General features: G+C 37.9%; 1 protein-coding gene across 2 annotated transcripts; it reads right to left on the reverse strand.

Moving 5' to 3' along the window:
- Positions 1 to 11,259: 11,259 nt before the first annotated feature.
- LOC135703233 (uncharacterized) lies at positions 11,260 to 21,215 on the reverse strand. Of its 2 annotated transcripts, none has more exons than XM_065224355.1 (8): positions 21,140 to 21,215; positions 14,791 to 15,093; positions 14,109 to 14,251; positions 13,066 to 13,248; positions 12,526 to 13,004; positions 12,241 to 12,457; positions 12,015 to 12,179; positions 11,260 to 11,730 (listed from the first exon to the last, which is right to left on the reverse strand). In XM_065224355.1, the coding sequence occupies exons 1-8, from the start codon at positions 21,159 to 21,161 to the stop codon at positions 11,359 to 11,361; spliced, it is 1,884 nt and encodes a 627-aa protein (XP_065080427.1). In that variant the 5' UTR covers positions 21,162 to 21,215; the 3' UTR covers positions 11,260 to 11,358. The 2 variants fall into 2 exon arrangements, with proteins under 2 accessions (XP_065080427.1, XP_065080426.1); XM_065224354.1 differs by having other exon boundaries at positions 14,109 to 14,254.
- Positions 21,216 to 26,235: the final 5,020 nt, after the last annotated feature.

Consider the following 26,235-nt stretch of genomic DNA (forward strand, 5'->3'; position numbering starts at 1 on the left):
GGTCTTTTGGAACTTTTTTCGTATTTTTCCTCGTTTAATTATTCAGAAACTCTTCATCGTCCGATACGGTTATTACAGAGAAAATATCTACTCTCCTTCTGGGTAGCGTTTGTCGATGACAATATTCAGGGCCGAGTTCAGTTTGATTCATATGTTGGTAGGTATATGTACGTATCTCTCTCAGCGCTTACTCTGACGGTTTTTGTTGTTGTGATACTTCTCTCTGACGGCAAGCCAGTGGAGCGGATGAGTTTACAAACACTGATTGCAGCCATGGCAAGAGAATATTGATTATGGAGGCCAAGCTGATAAAAGTGCTGTATGTGGTATTTTTTATGAGGACATTATCTCACTTTTTCGAACGAGTTTGAACAAAGAATGGAATGCGTCTAACAAAGATGACTTCCGAATTTCTTTACCTTTCCATACGTCTCAAATTGTTGAGATATTCTTAATAATCATGCCCTGCAAACTGCACGTGCATCCAACAAGTGCATTTACACTTCAACACGTGCAAATACAGTTGTATATGGCCCACAATGTTGGCTCTCCGTTTGTTTACGTACGGTACTGATGAAATGAAGTGGAAGAAAATATTTGCGCAAACGCGAGAGATGCTCACCTAAATTATTGGTTGATGGTGGTAGTCGAATGTGTGCGAAATGGCAATTTTGCTTGTGGTAGTAGTAAATTGTGATGATGTTGTATGGTTTCGATGTGGTAGTCCAAAAATTTTTATGGGAGATACGGGTCTTCTATTTATTACGGATGTCCCAGAACTCCGATTCCAAATCCTTCGATTTGAAAATTACTGACTCCGACTTCTTTTCAAACGAAATCCAATAAAAAAAATTATAAACCCTAAATATTTGATGTACGAGTGCCCACTAAAAAATTAGAATGATTCCAATATTTTTCAAACAGAACAAAAACGTTCGCAGTAAAATGTCACTTTAGTTGAATGAATCCTTACACCCTCCAGAAAATTTTCACACACTTTATTTCACTCTATAGCAAACCCCACACGTACCAATATATTGACGCGAAGGGGAATTATTGACATTAATATCGATGATGTGAATACAGAAATATTGTCAATACCGATGTATTGACGTCAATATTGAATGTATTGACAATACGATTATTGTCAATAAAAGCAATCGTGTACGGTCCACATATCATGTTTAGTCTTGTTCAGCATGTCGTCGAATCAGGAATAATTGCGCATGCGCGCATTGTACAATTCTTTCAAGCGAACGAAGATCGTAGAAAAATAACACGGTGGACCATTTTAAGTGGGAAAATGTTCCAGAACCCACCATATGCCGAATCCTGGCATCCAAGGCAGTAACTCTGAAGCGAGGTAGCGGCCGACCAACGAAGACAATGAACAAGAAAACTCGCTCGCTGCACAACATGTTCAACAACAAGGATTCGGTAAGTCAACGGGAAGCGACCAGAAAGTTCCGTTGTCCGAAGTCACACATCTGCAAGACTCTAACGAAGGAGAGAATAGTGTGTAGAAAGAAAACCAGATCCTCAGAGTACACTGACGAGAAAATCCAAACCGAGAGACCCCAATGCCGCTGTGTGACAAAAGACTGTATGTACCAAAAAACCGGAATCCGACCAATCTGCCGCAGTGCCGTCCTATCGAAGATTTTTTAGGTCTATTGAGCTCCATGGCATACAAGGATAATTTAAAGTCCAAGGAAACCAAGCAACTCACCAACAAGATCAAAAGCTGCATCGGGAAAATCAATGCGGCAGCCGTCCCACGGTCATGTTCCAATATCATGACTAAGCTACGCTGCACGGCGGACCAGGGACCGTATCACAAGTAACAAATCTAGAGCTGCTTGGCTATATTCAAAATTTATAAAGGTTTTATCCATTACCCTAGGTTTATACCATTACCTACAGCTTTATGACGGTCATATACAATGCAAGTCATGGAACATTTTATAGCTATCTACAAAACCCCTATAAAGCTTATAAAAAAACCAACTGATGCTTATGCTATTTTCACTTATTAAAGGTTTTATGATTGCCTTGAAGTATAAAACAAAGCAATATGAATTGCCCTTATAAAACCCAAAAATAAATCCTTATATTGCTATATCAGTAAGCGCAATAAAACTAGTTGGTCATGAAACAGTTATTTTAAAATAACTATAAGCTTTCAGTTGCAACTTGTCAGAAGTGTAAATAGGCGGTTTATTTTTACAACATAGAAGAGAATCAAAACTTTCAGGTACTTCCAAGCGGAGCGCAAAGAAAATCAACAAAATTGTTAGCATGAGCATGAAAACATTTCCTATATACGTATACGCGACGTAGTGTGCGTAAGAAAAACGTCAGCAATCTCTATAATTCTTCCGTTCTCGCTCGCCTATCCAGCTTTCCATGCTCGGTAATGGCGGCCTGTTTGTATCAATAAATGTATCCTTCACTGTGCTTTTCGACGCTAACTGGAGGGCGTATGTTGTTTCATTTTCTTCTGTTCCTGGGAGAGGGAAAGGGAGGGGTCAAAATCAGAACCTCCAGATAGCACAGTGAAGGATATATTTATTCATACAAACAGGCCGCCATTACCGAGCATGGAAAGCTGGATACATGGGGTGACACTATCGAATCTTGGTCGAAATACATGGAATGGTGACAGTTCTAGGACAAAAAAGTTGAAATCACGCATAACTTTTCATAAAGGTTAATGTACCATTCAAAACTTTTCCAAATGTTTGTAAAATTCATCGGTTGCACTCGTAGAATAGGAATATACATTTGCCCTCAAATAAAAAAATGAATGACTCTTGTTTAAAGAAAATAGTGCTCGTAATAAAATCATGCATTATGCGTTTCTGTTCTGCTTTCATCCAATGCACACTGGGCCAGGAATGAAACCTAGCGGAGCAAAATTAATAACTCCGAAACGAAGCATTTCCGCGACTTGGTGTCTTCGGCAAAATTTCTCATCATAATAAGGACCATCTATTGACATAAACAAATAGCTCAAAATTCTTCCGCAAAGATGGTGCCACAATATTACTTCTTTCTCTGACGTTTTGGAGACTTGATGTCTTCGGAAAAGTTGTTTATCTTGACAAAATGAACAGCTCTTTCAAAAACGTAAAATTTCCACAGTCTACTGGTTCCAAGTTAAATGGACTTAAAAAAAATGTCGAAAATATGGTTTTCTCTTTCTGTTTCGGTTTTTTTTTTTTGCTTACAACCATATAATGTTGTATTTTTCTCGTATGCAAATACATAAAAGAAATAACTTTTGTGAAGAAACATACTGAGTTAAGCGTCCAATTTCAAAGATATTGTTCAAAAAACGAAAAAAAACACAATTTTTGATCTTTAATATCTCCCAAAGCGCAAAAAATCGCAACCTGACATTTTCAGCAAAAATTAAGCAATACTCAATAAAAAAAATATCAAAATTTGAGAGAGGTATATTTTGGTGTGTTTTTTTAATATTTCTTCATATTATTTGGTGCCATCTTTGGGGAAGGGATGGTCCTTATTATGATAAGAAATTTTGCCGAAGACAACAAGTCGCGGAAATGCTTCGTTTCGGAGTTATTAATTTTGCTCCGCTAGGTTGCATTCCTGACCCAGTGTGCAATGTAAGCATTAGACATTTTAAGAAATTACGCTAGGTGTTTTTCTTGCCTGCTGTTCTCTGTCGCCGTATTGTCATTATGAAAATGCCATTAGCCTTGGAATAAAATCCAAGAAATTTCAATAAAATAATTACTAAATTAGAGATCCGAAATGATTTCCAGTGTGCATTGGTATGAATTCATGTATTGAGATCTATTTTCTGTAAAATTAAGATGATTCCATCAAATTCATTTGATTTCTGAAATAATCTTTTTTGTTAACTTGAATTATTTTGGAGGTGCATTTATTTAACGCTCATATTATCCTAATATACACGATAAAATTTCAAACACATATGTTTTGGAACTTCTAAAAAGTAATAAAATTTTCACTAATGTCGCCATGAAACAAAATTGATTGCATGGTGATCTTGACACCAACACTCAAACCTATTTTTACCGCTAAAGATTTCCATATGGAAAAAAAAGTTACAGCAGAACCGAACAACAACAAGCTAATTTATGACGGTTGCTTTGAAGCAAATAAAAATTAAATTGGATTTATAACTGATTTTTACCAAAGCGTAATAAAACTGCTTGAATACAATATTACTCTTAAAGAGGCTATGAGAACCTTTTGTAGAGTATGAGGCTTTCTAACAAAAGGTTTTAAGACAGCTTTATTGTGATTCTCAAACATGCTTTATAAACCTTATCAAGAGTGGTCCACTAAGCTGTAAGACGATCTTATAGCGGTTATCAAAAGGTTGTGCTGGAGCTATTAATTTTATTGACGGTTTTATACAATTGATCTCAAAAACCACTAATAGAGTGCAACAAAACAAGAAATGCTACTTGGGTATGTCAATATTGACTAAGGTCAGTATGAAGACTTAAGTTAACCCTTTGTATGTATGAAATAAATCAGTTTGAACTAAACTTCACCGGTGTTTTTTTTTGCCAACTTATCCTTTTCATTATCATTGTTTCGTGGATACCCGTTACAATAATGTCCCAACAAATTGAACGCAACTGAACACCACAAAATTGTTAAAAACGTGAAATATCGTCAAAAGGTGGCCAAAATAGGAACATGACCAATACCGGTGCGGATACCCTATTGTATGTTTTGTGGAAACTGACATTTGTGCTTTTGAATATTCACGCTAAGGCTTCCTAAGAGTATCACCTTAAATTGATATAAATTAGTTTTTTTTTTTTTATTAGAGTCACTTTAACCAAATATTATAAATTAACAATATGGTTCACTCTTCTATTATCCCCAAGACACGATTTTTCCCGATACTAGCGGCTCTAGTGATGCGAAAGGTGACTAGTACACAATGAGGTACAGAGAGAGGTGGCGCAGATCGTGAAATAGGGTTGTATTAGTAAACCAAAAAATCAACGTAAACGCAAGTAGTGACGTCACTACTTGCGTGTACTTGCGTGTATCGTACAGTGGTTGTGTGAGTGATTGCTTCACCTCGGTAATCCAGCTCATTGACTAGTACACTGTAAGTTGAGCGTAACAAGGCTATGCAAAACAACTCACTGTTGAGTAAAATTTAACCACACGGTAAGAAAAAAATAGTCAAAATTAAGTTTATATCTCAAGCGCCGCCGGGATTTTCTGAGGTACAAAATATCTGATCACGAAGGGTGGGTGTAGAAGCTGCTTCCCGAGCGTCGGTAGTATTGGTATTCAGTACGGAAAACAAATCAAGGAAAAAAAGTTTATTTCACCCAACTAGGCACTATGTGGGAAGCCAAAAGTAAGTAAAGTCCCATGTATTAATTATATGATTTGAGTAGTAGTTATACTGAAGATCCGAGAGCTGTCGCCCCTTCAGTGGTAGGAAAACCATTTTTGCTGTATGGAGAATATTAGAAAATCCACGATTTGTGACGAAACATGCTTTCACAGAAGGGAACAAATAAACGAGTGTTTACCTTATCACCATAGTAATGTACTCGTGCAATTTTTGTGCATCTAAAACTGCCCATAAAGACGATAATGAATAAAAACTGAAAATTTTCATGCATTTTCAAATGGTTTCCTACCATTCCCATACATTCGAAAATGACTGGCCCTCTGCATGTGGATGATGTCAAAAACAACATCACATGATTAATTAACTAATCATGTTTTGTTGTTTTTAACATCATCCACATCCAGAGGGCCAGTCACTTTCGAATATATGGGAATGGTAGGAAACCATTTGGAAATGCATGAACATTTTCAGTTTTTATTCATAATCGTCTTTATTAGCAGTTTGGCAGTTGTCACAAATGACATCAAGATGCCTAGCCGGAGTAAATTTTGTTCTGAATAGTTTTCAATCCGACAAGTAGGCTTACTCAGATTGGGCTTTTCCGCTTTTCGCGCTGCCGTTTCGCTTCCGCTGTAATTGCGTAATAAATAATAAAGCGGAATGAAACGATGCAAAATGGAAAGCAGAATCAAAACAAAACCGCAAATAAGGCTACCAGAAACTCAAATTTCTAATGGTCATAGGGTTACAAGAAGTTCAAAATAAAAATAAACCCTGTTAATATGCACGAAGTGTCATTCAGATTAGCGGGGGTCCACAGTATTGTAGGATATTTGGACACCGCAAAAATCTCCCTTTTATACCTGCACCATTCTAAACATGCGATTATAAACATTTCCCCAGAATTTGGGTACATTTTACTCATCGTAATAAAACTGGTTTACTCAGATTCTGCCAACTCCTTACTGCACATAAGAATGGCTACCGTCTACCCAGTCTCAGAGTACACAGAAAATGAAACCTACCTAAAGCTTGAGTTTAAACAACTCAAATTTAAGTAAAACCGCAGTAAACTCAGCACGGAAAACACGATCGACGGAAAACAATCAAGAATAAAAAATCTCTGTTAAATCTATACACGCTAACTTGAAAGTACCCATTAATGGTTGAAAAAGAACCATTTTGAAGAAAAGTGGCTTAACTCATTAAATGAGTAAATTTTTTACCCATTAATGAGTATCTGTTACCCATTAATGAGTAATTGTTAATCATTAATGGGTAGCAGATACTCATTAATGGGTAAAATTGTTTAATCATTAATGAGTTAAGCCACTTTTCTTCAAAATGGGTCTTTTTTTACTCATTAATGAGTACTTTCAAGTTAGCGTGTATAGTATTTCGTACTTACGACGACTTTAAATTTCCGACGATTGCACATAAAAACTCTCCATAGTATAGTCCACAACACTCATCGTTAACATTATCGTTTTTGTTTTGAGTTATGAAGGTTTTGACGTATGATAGAGAAAGCTAGTAAGTAGAGAAACATGTAAAAAAAAAGCCTATTTACCAAATGTAAACAATGACTTTGAACGATTTTCTTTTGTTTGTTTGGATTACCTCTAAGCTTATTGTACATTCAAACTATAGCAGATATAACGATATTTAGGCACTTTTGATATCATATTATATAACGTTATTACGTTATTAATATCAACTACAGTCTGAACGTAGTACAATGTCATGACGTCAGGGTAGGCGTGTAACATGCATGAGAAAGCTAATACTGTTTGCCACACCTTGTATTTGACTAAACGTATGAATTGATTACACGCTTAAATAATAAGGCCACGAATGTTTTTAGTCACCTTTCTCACCGGGAGAGGGTATTACTTATGCGTCTTTTCAGAAATATATGGGAATTCTGGAAGTGAACCATATTGTTAATTTATAATATTTGCTTTAACACTCTTGGGTCATTCGTGACTTGTCCCGGGGTGAGATTTGAACTCGTGACTTTGGCGTGAGAGGTTTGGATGTTAACCACTACGCCGGGGTCGAAACTAGGAGGTTTGGTGCATTATGGAACAAATTTGAATCTATGGCTATAAATTACGTTTTAAAAGTTGGAGAACAGGTATAACGTGATTAGACGCTAAGCTATCGAATCTCCCTAAAGGACAGACGAGTGATTTTTTTTTAGTTTAAGTCGGTACTTATTTTTCGACTCTGACTCCGACTCTATTTGGCCTAAAATGGGTCCGATTCTGACTCTTACCTTTACCATAAATTAGGTATGTTTGGAAACATGTTATGAATATGTTTATGATGGCATAATTACACACCTAGAAATACCTAATTTTACACGTGACGGAATCCATCTTTGACATAAAGGATGAGACGTAAACAAACATGCCATGTAAAATTAAGTGCTCCGAGACAGAAAAGTTCGTTACTCGACGAAAAGTATGACTCAATTTTTTGTCAAAATTGACGCTCATATATGTCAGTCTCAGAGCACATAAATTTACATTAATTATGTACATAATTTTTATTAGTTTGAAGTGAATAAATGCTTTTCAAACATTTATGAATCCTCACAAGCGTTTAAGGGTCACCTACATTAGGTCTGTTTGCATTGCGTTGACGTCAATTTGACATGTAAATACATAATAGATCTAGCTGTCACTTTACAGCAACGCGTCAGATCCGGATCTAATGTGGGTGTTTCACCTCTGAAAATGATCCTGATCACCAAAATTTAAGTAATAGTCTCATCTCTTTTATGCCAAAGGTTTCGGGAATGCCACACTTTTAGTTTTATTTTTATTCTAACAAAGACACGCGAATCTTTATCATTTTATCATCTCATATTATTTTTTAATATATCACAAATTCGTTAAAATTTTTGAGATTTTTTATAATTTTGTTGAAATTGCGTGAAATATTTCAATGATAATAACAAATTGCAGTACTGCTCTCTGGTATTCGCTTGAAATTTTCTTCATTTCACGTTATGAATTCTCTGCATAAAACTAATATCTTCGAATTCTTAAAATTTCTCGCGAAAAAATATGCTCATCCTCAGAATGTTCTCAAATTCTCATGGAATGCTCTCAGATATTCTTTACAATTCTCCTATACAGAATCCCATTGACATTCTTCTTGAAAATTCCTATTATTCTGATGCCTTAGAACACACTTCAGAGTTCATTTGACATTCTCCTTAGAATTGGATTGAAAGTGTCCACAGAGTTCCCTTAGGATTATTCATAGAATTCTTCTGGAATACGTCCATAATTTTTTTGAAATTGTTCTCGGATTTCTCTTCTTGAATTGCCCTTAGTTATTCATTGAAATTCTCGTCAGAAAATCCATAGGAGTTTTTTTTTAATTGCTTTCGAATACTCCCAGTAATTCCGTAATTTTTATTTGTTTTAAGACCCTTTGGAATTCTCTTCAACATTTGATTTTAAGTCTTTTTGTAATTCTCCTCAAAGTGCTCTAGTCATTCTGATCCAAGGCATCCATCGATTCAGGTATGATTCGAATCCGTACTGGCATCCATTATCAGATGCAGGAATCGAACTGTCTCTCATGAAGGATTCTTACGGATCTGCCACGCAAATCCTACATTATCTCACGTAGGAGCCAAGCTGTTCCTCACGAGTGATCATAATCGACCAGCTGCTCAAAGTATCCATCAGTTCACACAGGAATCCTTCTATTTCTCAATAGAACTCGTAATGCATCTGCCGCTCAAAGCATCGATCGATTAACGCAGGAATCAAACTGTGTCTCACAACGAATTGTAACAGACCAGCCACTCTAGAGAACCATCTTACGAAGGAATCGAACAGTCTAACACAAGGGATTTTAACAGATCTACCGCTCAAGGCATTCATCATCTCACGCCGGAGTCTAGCAGTTCCACCGCTCAAAACATCCATCGAGTCACGGATTAGTCAAACTGACCCTCTTGAGCGATAAATCTGTTCATTAACTTATGCAGGAGTCAAGCTGCCGCTCTATGCACCTATTATCATACGAAGGAACTGAGCAGCTCGGCACGAAGGATCGTAACGAACCTGACGCTCAAGACATCCATCGACTTATATAGGAGCCACCTTACAAAGGATCTTGATCGACTTGCTGTTCAAGGCATCATAAAAAACATGAATTCCCGACTCAATCTTTTTAATGATCGGCATTTATCACTTTTCCCAGAGTTCAGTTCCAATTTGGATTCTTTGCCTTTGTCGATTGGGAATACTTTGCTCCATAGTCTGGACCTCCATAGCGGTTTCTTGATCGTTCTTTTGATAGATTCTATTTACGATGTGTGTTTATCTACCGTTATTCCTCAAACTGAATCTCTGAGGCATTCTTATATATTTTCATTAAATTATATGTTTTTTTTTCCGCTCATTGCTATCATTATTCTCTACAGTGTCCTCAGAATTCCCTTGAAATACTACAGAGATTCCTTGAAATTAGCTTCAGAGAACTTCAACACTAAATTATCTTGGGATACTCATAGTGCTTTCTTGAATTTGTTTTAAACATTATGTAGGAACTCTCTTTAAAATTTCGTTGCGGAACTTTCATGAGAATATGTTTGAATTTGTCCTCAGAATTCCTTTAGAACTCTTCTCACAATTCCTTAGAAATTCTGGTCGCAACTTTCTAAGAAAGTTTCCAATAATTTCTAGAATTTATTACAGAATTCCTTGAAATGCTGTCCGAAATTCTGCTCAACATTATCTTTAAATTCTGTTCTCAATTCCCTTGGAACTCACCTCAAAATTCCCAAGGAATGCACTTTTCCCTTGAAAATGTCCTAGATACTCCTTAGAGTTCCCCTTACAATTATCTTGGAACTCACCTCGTTACGAGCTCTATAAGAATTCACCTAAGATTTTATTTATTATCTTCACAATTCTCTTCAAAATTTCATCCCTTGACTTATTTTTGGTCGCTATTGAAAATTTAGTCGATTGCTGAAATTAGGGGCATTTAGGCCGACATTACATGCATTTCCCTTACATGCCTGGAATTATAATTATCATTATTATTATTACCACTAACTATCTTGACCTTCTTCTTGAACATGACCTGAAGATCTTTTAACACTACCCTAGGAATTCGTCACAGAATTACCTTGGAATTCCAATTAAAACTTCTCCAGAATTCTCTCCATGTAGGAAATAGGAATTTTCCTCACAAATTCCAAGGAAAATCAAGAATTTCTTTTGAACCCAACGAAGTTTTGTTTTCTTAAGATGTTCATATCCCTGGGATTTCCTAGATTTTCTTCAAACTCCGTCGTCTTGAACATTTCTTTTGTTTTAATTTTCCTGAATGTCAGACACCTTGAATTCGACTAACAATACACTGAGATAATTTTAAATTACTAACGATTAAATCAAAATCGCATAAATTCAAATTTTACGAACATGGATCAACTCTCAATTGCATTGACCACAAGCGTGATTTCGGATTCCTTGAAAATTGAAAAAAAAAAAAACAGCTGATGACTCAGCAAAACAATTCTACTGAAACAATTTATTCTGATTTCCCATGGTGATAAAGTGTTCTAAAAGTATAGCATTAAAGCTCTATGTCCAAAACCTAATGTTCTTAATCACTTAACCGTTAATTGTTTTTGTTTTCTTAATTTTTTTTTCATTTGTTTCACATTGTTCAATCCTTATTCAATGGTTTACATTTTCTGTATTTTCGCTAACAATAACTTGTTTAATCCAGTAAACAAAAATACCAATAACAACATTTGGCACTCAGCCAATTTAAAAATAATTGCTTGTTTCTGTTACCCATTTAATCGTTTTTAAAGCTATGTTTTCTTTCTTATTTGATTATCATTTGAGTAGGAAATTATCGATACTCTGTAACAAAATAGTTTTGTACTTATTGCTATGATTTTGTTTTAGTTCTTTCCCATATGATTTGCTTCCTTACATATGAGAATCGAAGTTGTCCGCTTCGTCCAACATGTTTCGGAAATTCGGTCTTCCATTCGGTATGAAACCGTTCCTGGCACCACCGACTGGGACTGCTCCACCACCCAGATGACCATTGGCCAAACTCACATGATGAATGATAGTTGGCACAACCCCGGGAACATCCGCGTCCAAGTCATGGACGATGGCATCGGTATTTTTCGATCCAACTCCCGACTTGCGACTCTGCTCTATAGCATTCTTAAAGCTGCCGATTTTCACCGGAGAAATGTCGATGTTTGTCTGATTCAAAACCTTCTGGATGCTTTCCCGCACGATGCGTTCGAATTCTCGTTGGACTGTAGGACTGTCAGTGTCACCGTCGACCTTGAATGATTGAAAAAGAATATGAAACGTACGGTCAGACAACATCTTCCTCAACTTGTCGGCACCGTCCTTAGACGTTAAATTTCTGAACTTGAACTCATCTGGTCATCATTTATTCAACGACAGATGAAGCAATTATGGATCAATTTAAATATATGTCCCGCTCTCAAACACGCTATACACGCCAAATCCCATTCCGGAACCTTGAACGCAGACAATGAAACTTTGCTTCCTTCTGGCACGTGAATAATAGATCATTGACGTCCAAAAGTCAATACACTTACAATGGTCAACCGTCCAGCGGTGTCCATTTCCTTGAGCATCGGGAGTGTCAGTTCACGGAATAGCTCCAGCCGTCGTCGGAAGGAAGATACGGTATCATCCAGCCGGCCCCGGCCTAGCTGAAGCTTCGAACAGTCCAACAGGATAATGGGTGGCGTTTGACGGTACTGTGGAGATCGAAATAGATGATTCAAATTAGCCTGAAAACCAAACAACATTCCGCCGTACCTTTTGTTCGAATTCTCTCACTTGCTGCATATCCCTAGGATATCCATCTACTATCACTCCTCGTTTGTCGCTCAGCTGGGCCAGCTGGCTTGCGATAAGTTGCTCTAACGATTTCTTAGGAACCATTTCACCGGCTGTAATTGCTTCCTTCACGGCATAATTATCCGTACCTACCCGAGGATCTGATTCGGCTATCGCCCGTAGCAGACGTCCCACACTGCAATTATAGGAGAAAGCGAAATTAATTTCACATGCCCTACGTGATTGGATGCATATGGTGAATACCTAAAATGACCCCACCCCGGGTTGATTCCGACCGTTTTCAAGCAAAGCGTCGCCTTATTGCTACCGGGCCCACCAATTACCCAAATGATTGGCGGAATCTGACCCGGTTTCAAGGTCACACCCTGCCCGATGGGACTATCCTGTCGGATTGGTTGCATTCCTAAGCTAACTCGTGACTGCTGCCGTATCATTGGCGCAGGTCCTGGCGCTACTACTTGCTGCTGATGGGGAGGCGGTGGCGTTGGCGATCGGTTACGGTTATTGATTTCTACTTGATGCGCCTCCGAAGCTGCAATAACTTTATTTTGACTAGGTGCCGTTTCTACGCTAACTATACTGCCGGGAATGTCGTCTACGCCCCTACCCATACCTGCGACTCCGTTCAGCAGTGCTTCCTGGTTTTCCTGCGCCCCGAGAATATCGAGCACGGCCGCCCGGAAATCTTTGTACACCTCGGAGGGGGCTCGTTCGCCGTTGATCTGTAGCGGAAAAGAATGGTACCAATTACCTGTAAATGTTAAAACTTCAACAAGCACCCACCGCAATCAGCATATCACTCTGATCGAAATAGTCCGCAACGGGCATGACGTTTTTGAAAAAGTTTTCCAACTCCATCTTTGCAAGTGACAGGACCACGTGACCAAGCTTGGCACCGTAATCAATCTGGCGCTGAAGAATCGTCTGGCGCCAGGATATCAGTATCACACCGTTAATCACTTGGATCTGATGAAACCGAAGAGAAGGACAACAAGTACTAGTTAGCTATTTGTTTGTGTATTATTCAGTGAGCCTTTGAACCGTGAAAATTATAGTTGGATTAATTTTTTAATTGGTTCATTTGAATTTTTTAATGGCTCATTTAATATTTTGTAAGGGAAATTTCTCAATTACTTTTTCAAAAGAATGTATCTAATTTTGTAAACAATGCATTTGATCGTCGGTTTGGCGTAACTGGTAGCTCGCCCACGCATACAAACACCACTTTCATGTAGGGGAAACTTTTCTCTATCTGATGGTTGTATTGGATGCATGGGCGGGCAAGCTAGCAGTTACGCCAAATCAACGACCAAATAAATTGTTTTCAAAAGCAGATACGTCCCTTCGAAAAAGTGATCGAGATTTAATCTTCGCTCCACTCCTCTGACTAAAAAAACACGGACAGGACAGAAAATCTACGGATCAAGGAAACTTTTGAGGAAAATTTTTATCTTTCTTATGGATGATTGTTTTAAGGAGAATATTTTTAAATTTACTGGTGCAGTTTTACTTAAGGTTATATTTGGCTTTAGTCTATTTTTGTCAGAGAAACGAATACAAGATGATGCAATTAATTTCACTATTATTATATGTAAATAGATACTCCTAGGTCATCAGCATTACCACTCACCCACGTTAATGATACCTATTGCTAAGCTATTTTTATACCACGCATGCCATGCATGTTCACATCAATCATCATCTATTGTTTCTAAGATTAACCCTAGAGACGACTACCGATGATAGCCCGCCCTTTGTCATTAATGTAACCCCCCATGTAGGTATCGTGTAAGTAAGAAAACTTAGAACACCACGATCGCACTCACCTTTTCGGAATACTCAACCACGTCTCGCATGGAACGCGGATACCCGGAGACTAGGTAGGTTTTGGCAGCAGGGGACATTTTCATTTCGAGCATTAACACTTCAGTTACAGTCCGGGACGATAGCTGGGAGAAATCCTGCATATCTGCTAGAAAAAAAATGTTTATGAACAGACCTTTCCCAGCCAAATATACAATATATGTTCTACATTAATTTCTATAAATCCTACTGAATTACGTCCTCTGCAGTAGGAGTACAAAATTAATCACAAGCTCTGAAAACCTGAACCAACTGGCTTCCGAGAATGATGATACTCCAAGAACGTTTTTACTCGATTTGCAATGCCGGCTGAGATTTCCTCGGTATGGAAATCATATACCGCAGTTAATGACTGTACAAAGTGTATTATTTGACCTTAATTAATATTTTAGTCCACTATCAACAAGCATTAAGGAAGAAATCAAGCCGTATCGAAAATCGATAAGACCAGACAATCAATGGACGAACAACAATGTGCGGTGGCTTGCTCCTCGGGTGGAGCAAAATGGCAAAAACGGCTCGTTTGCAAAGTGGATAATTTTGCTTCCCGGTACTGGATGTCACACCGTTTCCAGGCTATCAATAATGTATGGCAAATTTTTGGTCGTTCGTTGGCTTGGTGTGCGTGTGCTGATGGTGACTCACCATTTCCGATGGCATACTGTTGCAGCAGATCCATCATGTTGATGTGGGTGACCCCCCGGCGTTCCTGCATCAGCGTGTCGCAGTGGGTCACTTTACCACTACCGGGGCCACCGAGCACGAAGATGACGGGGACCTTCGGCGGGTCGAACTTGACTTTGCCGGTGTTGTGCATTCCGGCGCCGGCGTTGATCGGACTGCCCCCACCGAGCGTCGGCGAGCGAGCGATGGCCGAACGTGTGTCGCCGCCTCTTCCGCCGCCTTTCCAGTCTGACTCGTCCACCTCCTGTGTGGTGTTGCTTTTGTCTGGTGGAAGAAAGTGGATGTTGAGAAGTTATGCGTCAGTTGTTGGAAATCTTAGAGCTAGTTGAAGGATTGTTGCTTCTGGATCGTTTCAGTAGCTATATTAAGAAACATACATTCACATCCCCGGTTGTACCCTGGATTGATATCTCTTAAGTGGACTTAAAGCATGGGTTCAAAAGATTTGAACAGCCGGTAAGACAAATTCAGTGCGCGAGTTACGTTTACTCAAAATAGCGAAAAAAAATTGTTGAGTCGATCTTCTCCGCTTCGTATTAAACTTTGCGTAATTATTTGTTATGTACAAAGATTCATATTTTTGGAAAAATTCGGCCATTTTGGATCTTGAAAAATCATCAAAACAGCGTCTTTGAATTTTTTCTAAAAATTGTAGCACGGAAACGACATTTCGATCGAAAAAAATATCAAGGCTCTTGGAGTTGGATGGTCTGACATCAAAAATTTCCAAAAGAATTACGATAAGAATAAGGATAATTCCAAGAGTATTCTGTAGTAAACTCTGTTGAAATTCTGGAAATCTTTCGTAAGAATTTCCGAGGAAATATCCAAGGCTATTTTTAAAATGCTTTCCTGGGCTTCGTGAGAAAAACCTAAAGTAAATTCTATGAAGAATTTCAAGGCAGTTATGAGTAGAATAACCCAAGTAACCAACAAGCCCACTTTATTTACACTTTTTGCTATATAAAGTTTTTAATCTGCTTACGCCATACGACGATTTGAATGGTACAATCGATAGAACTGTTTCAAACACATCGTCGGTACATGAGCGATCAACGAACCGAATGATAACGCTTTGTCAGAAGTGGAAAGCAATAATGATATACTCTTCTGCCGTTTTTCATGACAAGCAGCCCGTTCGTCACAGCTCACTCGGGGTGATAGAAGGAAACGAGCAAATTGTGGACAAGCTGCTTCACGAAGTAAAGCCGGAGATGATACACGTGTGAAGGGATTTTTTTTAAGTATGTGTTTTCTCGATTCAGATCAAGCTATGTCCTCAGGTATGTAGGTATATTGCAACAATGCAGACAAGCACATAGACGTAGCCAGAGGTTGCTACATGTTGTTACCCCCCGGATCTTCCATCCTTTGAACTGCAAACACTGGTGGTACGCCGTAGAAATACATCATCGGGATTTTTTGTTAGTGTCCGCCTTGGTTCTTCGTTCGCAAATTTTGTGAGAGTGGAATTACGCCCGGATATTTTTTTGGTCTTCTTTTTGTTCGTTGTTTACAAGTGAAATATCAATTGGATGCATTTCAAATGAATCGGGCGTGACTAGATACAGAATCAGTACGTTTGGCATATTAGAACAATATAATTCGTAGCTCTGGTGCAATGCGTAACAACCAGATCCATCATAGAGTTGAAAGTTGGAAATACGCCATGTAAGAAGAAATGTTTTTGATGATTTGAAGTGATATTTTCTTCTACTTTTTCGTGTTTATCGAGTAGTTTGAGAACTGTTCTCTTTATATGTGACAAAATATGGTTTGTTTACATTTTGGAGCTACGCCTTTTTCGAATGTTAGTCTAGAGATGATCAACCCGATTCGTACCTTTCCTTCCTCAAAGTTGTTCTTGCTCGCTTTCTACTCTCCATATACAATTTTCACACACACACACTACTCTAACTCTATGCTTTCATTTTTTTTCATCTATCGTATAAAATGACCACTTTAAGCCTGTTATTTGAAACTTGGCATCTTCAACTTCGTTAACTTCACGCAGAACAAATACAAACATAAATAGTTAAATCTTATTTTTCCAAGTTTATCTAAGTTTTGCATATTTTATCTAAGTTTTAAATGCACTCTATAAGCCTCAATCATAGTCTACAGAACCATCATAAAACTCTAATTGTTACTTGGGTTGGATCGATATTGCAGGATCAGATATTATTTCTTGACATTTTTCCTCTTGTACCCAAGTAACATTGCAAGTTTTATAGAGGTTTTATATCATTCTACAAGCCTTAATCGTGGTCTACAGAACCCCCATAAAACAAAATATGATACTTGGGATATAGTGCTAATGCATATCATTTTTTGATATCAAGATCATAATTTTGCATACTGAGGAGAACGTTGTAGAGAATTCCTATGAGTAAGTGCAGCTTTATAAAAGATACTTTCAGCCTTGGGCTGGATCTCGTCTCTTCGAAGTGAGTTTCGGCAAAAGAATACTTAGGGATATCTGAGGAGAGTTCTTGTGGAAGTTACAGAAGAATTTGAAGAAAAAATCTGAGCGCAATTCTACGGAGAATTTCGTTGTTATTTCATGGAACGGAATTATGATGAATATTTCATTGAAATATTAGAGAGAATCGAGGAGAAAAATGTATGCGAGTTCTTGGAAGAATGATTAAACAGTTGAAGGTAACATTAGAGTGAATTTCAATAGTTTTCTGGAGAAAATACCTTATGTTTTTTTCTTTTTCGCTTTTTATTACGTCTCTACTGGCACTTCACCCCGGCTAAGTTAGTGTTCTTTGAGCATTTCCACAGGTGTTAATTGAGAGCTTTCTAAGCCTGTACAATTTTGGCATTAGTATATGTAATTGAGTAGCAAGTACTGGACATACTCTATGCCCAGGGAAGACAATTAATGTTTGAACACGAAACATTCCTTTTTCCTTGATTTGTTTTCCATCGATCTTGTTTTCCGTGCTGAGCACCAATGCTACCGACGCCAGGAAGGCAGCTCCCACACCTGGACCCTACCTATCGACCCATCAACTCATGAACCGGGGACCAACGGCTTTACTTCCCTTCCGAAGGAAAGCGTGATCAGAGATGTTATTGCCTCAGAACATCCCGGCGGCGCCGACTGGAATTGAACCCAGGCCTGCTGGGGTGAGAGGCAATCACGCTTACCACTACACCACCGGCGCCGCTCACGAAACATTCATATACCAGAACGGGAATCGGACCCAGCCGCCTCCATCATGATCTTGCTTTATAGCTGCGCCTTTAGCGACTGAGCTAAGGGAGGCCCAATACCTTAAGTGTTGTATAGAATATTGAAGGGATTAGCACAGGAAAAAAACACAACCTTATTTATCCTTGCGATATTTTGACATGAAATTCTTGGCAAATTTTGACATGAGATTCTTGGTAAAATTTTATGTGAGATGATTCAAAGGCAATTCTTGAAAAATCTTCTAACCTGTGAAGAGTTTCAATGAAATTGATAAGTAAATTCTGACATGCCTAGGAAAAATTTAAAGATATGTACCCATAATATGTTGATGCTTAAAAAATTATTTGGCATTCTGGGATTGAGACTTTTTTGATCTTAATTGATCCATCTAAAATGGAGGATCATACCCCAAGATAGTGGCTTCCGTTGTGTAAAAATGCCTCAGAAATCCGGTATCAACGGAACGGGCACGACAAGTATCGAGCTCAAAAATCGATGCCTGGAACTATTTTGGGATCCAATATGGTGGACCTGGTTTGAGTTAATGCTTTAGAAACTATATAATAAACATCTACAAAATGGGCTCGATGAGTGGAAATACGATTTTCGGTATCCAAAATCAGTGTTCACTCGGCTATCGAAAATAGCAGGCCACGCTTGATGTGTGTCACGCGATCGTCTGTTTACTCGGGAGCAACCACTGTGTGGTTCTCTTCATTGTTCTTCATCAGCAGTTCTTTCGGTCTATTCGACGTTGACTTTTTTTTTTTTTTTTTTTTTTTCTTTATTTAACGTCGGTCTCTGTTCCGCAATCTAGTGCCAATCACCGACGGACATCGATTGCCATCCATTGACGGCAATCGAATGTGCAGGAAGGCAGCTTCCACACCTGCGTAGGATATCGCACCCATTCAACACACATGGGCCGGGACCAACGGCTTTACTTCCCTTCCGAAGGAAGACGTGACCAGAGATTTTTATGCCTCAGAAAAATCCCACCGACCTCGACTGGGATTGAACCCAGACCCATTGGGGTGTTAGAAAGCAGTCACGCTTACCTCTACACCACCGGCGCCGGCTACGTTGACTTTGAAAAGAAACCGTTTCGTGATGAATGTGTGAGTGATGACCACTGACATACAATGAAAACACTGGAAGCGGCTCCCGTTCTGATGGAGAAGGCTTATTGGAAAGCGGAAGATAAAGTGTACCTTAAACATCTATCTTGAGGATGAATAAGAAAGATTTGGAATTGCGGATATGTGAAATAATTGAAATATAAAATTCTGATGCACGGTGTGGCTGACAAAATCGGGCCTTTACTATATTTTTTAAAAAAACAACTCGGCGAGCCCATTCCACAGATATGCATATTGTAGGGTTTCTGAGGCATTTTTTCAAAACAGATGTAGTCATCTTGGATTCAGGTCCATATTGGATCCAAAAAATCAGAATTTTGATATTCGAATCATGCCACATTTTGAACATTTGCCAAAGCCCAGAATCTGGATACTAAATTATAGTCCATGGGTCTCGGAAGGTTTTTGGAAATGGTAGTCAAATTGTGTATAGTTGAACTCAACAACTCTGTTAGTTTAGGAAAAATAGTCAAATAGGTTGTCTCATCAAATAAGAAGCAAATGAGCAAGTCTAGGCCAATAGCAAATACAATATTGATTTTTCTGTCCGATTTGTATGAAATTTGGCATAATTGTTAGTTATGGCCAATCATACACATTTGAGCTATTTGGCCATTTTGAATGTTGTATTTTTTTTTTCAAAATGGCATATTCGACATTTGCTAAAAATCCGTAGCACGAAAATGTCTCTTCAAATCGAAATGATGTCTGGCACAAAGTTGTAGGGCAAAAAAAAAGTCCATCGAGGAAAAATATAAGCAGGTTTTTTTTTATTATCGGACAAAAAATCCAAAAAAGTGTGTAACAACAAAAAATGTCCTTGTGCAACATTTTTATTGTTATTTAATAGCTTATGGCCATTCAAATTGTTTGCTGAACAAAAATTACAAAAAAGCTCTAAAATGTTACCGCAATTAATTGATCTACGATTTTTGTAATTCTTTAAGTGTCAATAATTCAAAACTCTAGCAGCACACTTGACATTGAACAGTAGTGTTTAGTTTTATGTAATTTGTTTCAGTCACCAAATTACAGCAACTTATTTATTATGATACATAAGGTTATAAGGTTTTAACACTTTTTCTACTCAAAATTAATAATAAAAATGTCCGTGTATGTTTTCCCAAGAAAATATATATATATTTTCCCAACAACCTTGTCTGCATATAGGACCTATTGAAATGTTTATCTAGATTTAGATTTGAAGTGACGTTTCCGTGCTACAATTTACTGAAAAAATGTCAAATACGTTGGAAATCAAAACGCAGAGAGCAACCAACAGCAAATACAAAACGGTTGGAACGATTACCACGATAAACTCTCTTTGCAATATAGCTTGATCAGAACGATGGAAGGAAAGAGATATAATTATGTGCAAGCTTTGTTGTAATTAGAGTGGCCCACATACGTATGGGATATTTTTAGTTCTCTGCAAATACACCATTTTGAAAAAAAAAATCAAATGGCCAAATTTTCGCATAATTCTCGCGTTACATTTCAAATAGACCAATCTACATTGATCGATTTTGTTCATCGACTATCGCTTTCGTAAATAACTTGGCTACAAAACGTTTCCTGTCGTCTTTGTCGCATTAGATGCTAGGTTGCTGCTTTTTCCATCGAACTGTGTGTCAAAATTTCCGGGAATATCTTATCACGGCCGCCCCGATCCAAAGAGAAAGTCTATGAAGAAAATCGATCAATGTAGATAGGACCTACTGAAAAGTGATGCAAGAAATGGAAATGATTGCCCATAAAAAATAATTATGCAACGTTTCATGCAATTCGGAGAAGGTCAAGTTAGCTCGATTTCTCATTTGGCGTCATTTTTCGTCACAATACAACGTATCTTCAAAACTTCATAAAAATATGTAATCACTCAACAAAGATCCAATGGTTTGAGTGGAGGAATGATTTCATCCACTACAATCAACACCCACAAATATACATAAGAAAGCACACTTACCTGTATCCAAACAAATACCCATTATCCATTCGTGTTATTCTAAAGTATGATCACACTTAAAATCACATATATTGAATGCTATCCACTTTTTTCACAGTAAAGCTATGCTATGCTGGACGTTTCTTCGATATAAACTGTACCTAGCTTCGTTTTGTTTCAGACCATTTATCCGAGGAATAGCATAGAATGATCACACTTCAACCGGAATGATTGCATGTTACACCAACTAGGTAGGTTAGCGTTTGTTTTGATCACCACCGACCATAGGAAAGCAATAATTTCAATCTAACTGGGTGGACTACAATACGATTTACGATGTTGTGTACAAAGCAACTCAATTTTCCACGTTCACTAAAATTACTCTTCCTAATCACCGGATATCGAAAAACGATGGAAAGACATTGGACATTGTTGGAAGGGTGTGACTGAAGGTAAGTACATCAAAATTCAATTATCCTTAGTTCATTTTTCCACCTACGCCCCAATCCTTATGAGATATCGACGATAATGATGGGTCACAAAGAAATAGGGTAACATTGTATATTATGGATAAATCCTTAAAGTATCCAGTGGGAATAGACTTGATAATTTGAAAACTTGTAAATTTCTGTTCAAAATCAATACATCGCATCGCTATTGTCAACGACAATAATAATGCAATTAGTTGTGACGTCACTCGACGCTATTTCACGACTGTTAATGCGCGTCCCAGAGCGAACTCGTTCATTTATAATTGATTATGTTTTGACCTGGCGAGGAATGTTTTTGTTTGCTTTGAAGTAAGTATAATTACATGTTTACGTTTATGGTACACAGGTATATCCATTTTGCCCTGCCATGTGCATCGTGTGTTGCGTTGTGTGTGCGAAACTAAGAAATGGTCATTCAACACAACAACCATCACAATGTTTCGCGGGCACGAACTGGACCGTAAATCACCGTATTTATGTTGATTTTGAAACTACTTTGCTCTTATCGTGAAATCTGTGAGAGTGAATTGGAGCGGAACAGTCATTTTATGAGAATGAATTGCAACATTTGTCTCACTTTCAACATGATTTCGGCTACTGGAAGCGACGAGACGATAGGAAATTGACAAATTTAGATGATTGATGTACCCGAACGAATTCGTTGCGTGTACAGTAGCTGGAACATCGTCTGTGTCGTAGGTAATTGAGCTCATTCATAGACAATATTGTCCTGGCTTTTTGCTTCTGAGAGCATGTTTTATCGTGAATATAATTGTAGGGTCCATGGTTTGATCGTCAACAGAGGAATAAAGAAACGTCAATTGGAACTGACGCCTGGTACTCACTAAATAATGGTTTACCACACCATTAACGATAACATTTTGTTATTTATTGCTTATTCTGATATTCTCATGTCTATTTTTGAGTGAATTCCTTCACTTGTTTAGTGCTCAATTCTTATTTATTTGTTGCCTGTTTCCTGGATTTTTATTGGCGATTTCGAAGTTTTTTATTGCTATTTAAAGTATTTATATTGATATTTAATTAGACTGCCTAGATGTACTAGTTATGGCTATACGATCCTATTATGATAAGGGATTTCCATATTCCATTATTGGAACACACCATAATAGGAACTTATATCCGTAACTGGTACATCAACCTTACTTAGTTTCGAGTAAACAATTTGTTTCCGAAAAAAAATTGAGGAAGCCTTGAGAAGTATTAGGAATTTCGGAGAAGTGTTGGTGCAGGCGGAGAAGCCAAAACAGCTTCAAAGAATTTTAATTGACTTCAGAGGATTTACAAAAGTTCATATTAGGGAGCTTCAATCAGGATTTTCTCAAGAAATTTAGATAGATTCAGAGAAGAAATTCGTGGCGGAGCTTTGGAAAAGTTCTGGGGTGTTCGAGATGATCAGGGAGCGTACATTTAGGGAACCACGTAAAAGTTCAGACCAACCCAAAATTTAATCGAGTCGAATCAATTTCGGCAAAAGAGGATTTACTCAAAAGTGAGTTGAATTTTCCGAGCAAAAGTTGTGAAAAACCAGGAAAAACTTCTCGAATATGAGGAAAATCCATTAAAATGTTTACTCTGCATAGGAGTTTATAGACTAAGTGAAATATTCATCGATTTTCGTCATGCTCGAGAAGTTTTTTTTTCTGTACTAGCCCGGAATATTCAACTCACTTTTGACAAAATCTCCTTTTGCCGGAATTGAGTCGACTCGCTTTAAAGAATTTCAGGGAATAATGGGATGAAATACAAACTTTTCAGGGATTCCAGAGAACTTTAAAGAAGTTTAGAGAAGTTTGGCGATCATTGAGGAAGTATGGAGAATTGCCAGGATATAAGCGAGGGGTGCGACACTTTTAAATTTCAAATTTAAATAGTCGAAAAATCTGATGCTAGCGAATCAATCTACAGAAAATCTGTTTTTATCTCTTAAATCTAAATCCATCTACTTGGATCTCTGAAGGTAGGAAATCTTCAAAATCATAACCAATCGTATTTCTATCTATTAAGCGTGAATGCATCTCACAACAACAAAGTAAACATTTTACTGCATCTTAGATAGAGTCGACCCTCTCGGATAAAACATATCAATAAAGGTTAAGAGTCATTCGGCCGGGTGACAGTACGCCGCATGCCATCAGGCTGAACGTCATTAGGCCGAAATTGTAATAATTGTACGTTTTTTAAAGTCCAGCATTCATATTGTTCCAGTTTGAGATATAAGAATGAGCATTTGCTGCAACTGCTGCAATAATACCACATTGAACCTCTTAACAAACCGCTCATAATTGGTAGAACGAAAAGTCTGCTATCAAAAATCTTAAATTTGACATTATTGGACAAAATGGGCCCAAGGGTCTCAGAATTTTAAGAAATGTTGCCCAGTTTTTTCGAGTTTCAAACATTCCCATAAAATATATGGGGATATTTTTTACTATTGGACGGGTTTGGACTGATGGATTTTAGAATTTTATGAATTTTTGCCCACAGTTAGATTATAAATCCTATTTTTTAATATCATTATATTTTTCCTAAAATGTATTTTTAATTTAAAAAATTAAAAATTCACACATAATTGGGTTCGTTTACTTTACGCCTAATATGGGCAAACATAATCTGAGTAAGGCTTAACTGATCTTAGCGTGAAGGCAAGCGTCCGGAAGACTTTGAGTGCAATTTCAGTGGTTTCGAATGTAAACCGGAAAAAATAGACATTAGGTCTGTTCCTGTACTTGCTTTTCTGAAAGATTGTTTAAAAAGTTAAAGAATGTTCCCGTACTTTCTACAGCATATGATTCTCCTACAGCAACTACAGCAAGCTGCAGTAATTTACAGCAAATGCAAAAAAAGCAAGCACGGGAGCAGACCTATTATTATGTCCATTAGCTTAATTTAATAAAGTATTTCCACAATCCAGTTTGTTTCACAACCCCAAAATATAAACCCCAGACACCATATTGAAGAAGGTTTACACGTCACGCATATGGTATGAAGTTTGTATGGAAATTATGGTGAATTACTGTGGAAAATTTTTTAGATTTCACTACTACCGTGCTAGTTTTGGTTACACCCCTTTTATGTGAACCAAACCTCACTTAGGCAAACCATGAAACTATCGGGAAGAGAAGAATTTCCCCTACCTGACTTTTTTTCTTTGATTTGTTTTCCGTCGATCTTGTTTTCCGTGCTGAGCACCAATGCTACCGACGCCAGGGAGGCAGCTCCCACACCTGGACCCTACCTATCGACCCATCAGCTCATGAACCGGGGACCAACGGCTTTACTTCCCATCCGAAGGAAGGCGTGATCAGTGATGTTATGCCTCAGAACATCCCGGCAGCGCCGACTGGGATTGAACCCAGGCCTGCTGGGGTGAGAGGTACTCACGCTTACCTAATCCCCTACCTGATGCTGTTGATGGTTTACAAGCATCGCATCGTGCGAAAAAAAAAGGCATTACAACAGCTGATAGGCCCTTTTCAAATGTTAGAAGAGATTTGTGAAATTTAGACTACTTCCATACGTGGGTACTGCGGACTCACTAAATGGGCTTGTCACTTGGGAGCCAGTGTGAACTGTCAAACGTGAGCCAAACATTCAGAAGCAACAAATGCAGTTACTGTTCTTATCCATCGTCAAGCATTGTAATCTCATAAAAATTATCCATTCTTTTTCATAACACATTCTTAATTTTAAGATCAAAGGCAAAACACATCAGGCTCAGTGATCAAAGTATAAAAACCAGCATTTTTTTCCTCGTCGGATATTTTCATCACTGCGACCATTTTTCTGATCTATTGTGACATATTCCCCATTTTTTTCTTTAGCCATACACACTTAAATTTTTTCGCCGAGATTCCAACAGCCGAGTAGTTCTGCAATTTATTTTGCTGAGATTCAGTAAAACAATTGCCGAGACTCAGCTAACAAATAACTATTTGCAGAAATATCAACTAACAAACAGATATTTTGCAGAGATATCATCAAAAGTAAATGCCGAGGTAATCGGCTGTTGGAGATTTTACCGAGCTAGATTAAGTGTGTACCAAGATGTCGTATCACTATTATTAGGAGTGATCGCCATCGTTCGACTAATAGCATTATCCCAGCACGGCATTATACCATAGAGGTAACTCTATTATACTTCGAATAAAGTGCACTGCCGTACTGAGAGTTGTTATTTAAATGTCAAAGAGTTCTATCAGCCGCTTGTTGAAGAACTTACGCCTTTTATTGAAAATTGCCAGACAGTGGCATAGCAAATGTTCCGAGTCTTCCTTTTCTATGCCACAGAAGCGACATACATCATCTTGAAGTTTTCCAATCAGCTTCAAGTGCTAACGGCTCGGACAATGACCTGTTATAAGACCTTTTTTTTAGTTAGATATGCTAAGATCTTTCTTAGAAAGTTCCAGGATTTTGTGGGTCACATAAATGTTTGGATTAATGAATCGCTTCGACTGCCTAACAATAGAAGTGTTCTTCCAGGTTTCCTCCGCTTTTTTGAAGATTCCCACGCTTTTAGCTCCATTCTAAGGGTTGCAGCCGATAAGCCACAAAAGGGCTCTGGCCCGATGAACTTATGAGAAGATCCGAGTCTTGCTTAGT

The sequence above is a fragment of the Ochlerotatus camptorhynchus genome, unplaced genomic scaffold (assembly GCF_037179485.1).
Source record: "Ochlerotatus camptorhynchus isolate MF236.1 unplaced genomic scaffold, CSIRO-AGI_Acam_v1.1 ptg000211l, whole genome shotgun sequence".
Lineage (NCBI taxonomy): Eukaryota > Metazoa > Arthropoda > Insecta > Diptera > Culicidae > Ochlerotatus > Ochlerotatus camptorhynchus.

Bases quoted from the DNA above. Each gene is read 5' to 3' on its own strand.
- LOC135703233 (XM_065224354.1), bottom strand. From the start codon at position 21,161: ATGGGTATTTGTTTGGATACAG. The intron at 15,094-21,139 runs GTAAGTGTGCTT...TTCTTCCACCAG, and splicing joins GGGTATTTGTTTGGATACAG to ACAAAAGCAACACCACACAG. The intron at 12,180-12,240 runs GTACGGCGGAAT...CGATCTCCACAG, and splicing joins TGAGAGAATTCGAACAAAAG to TACCGTCAAACGCCACCCAT.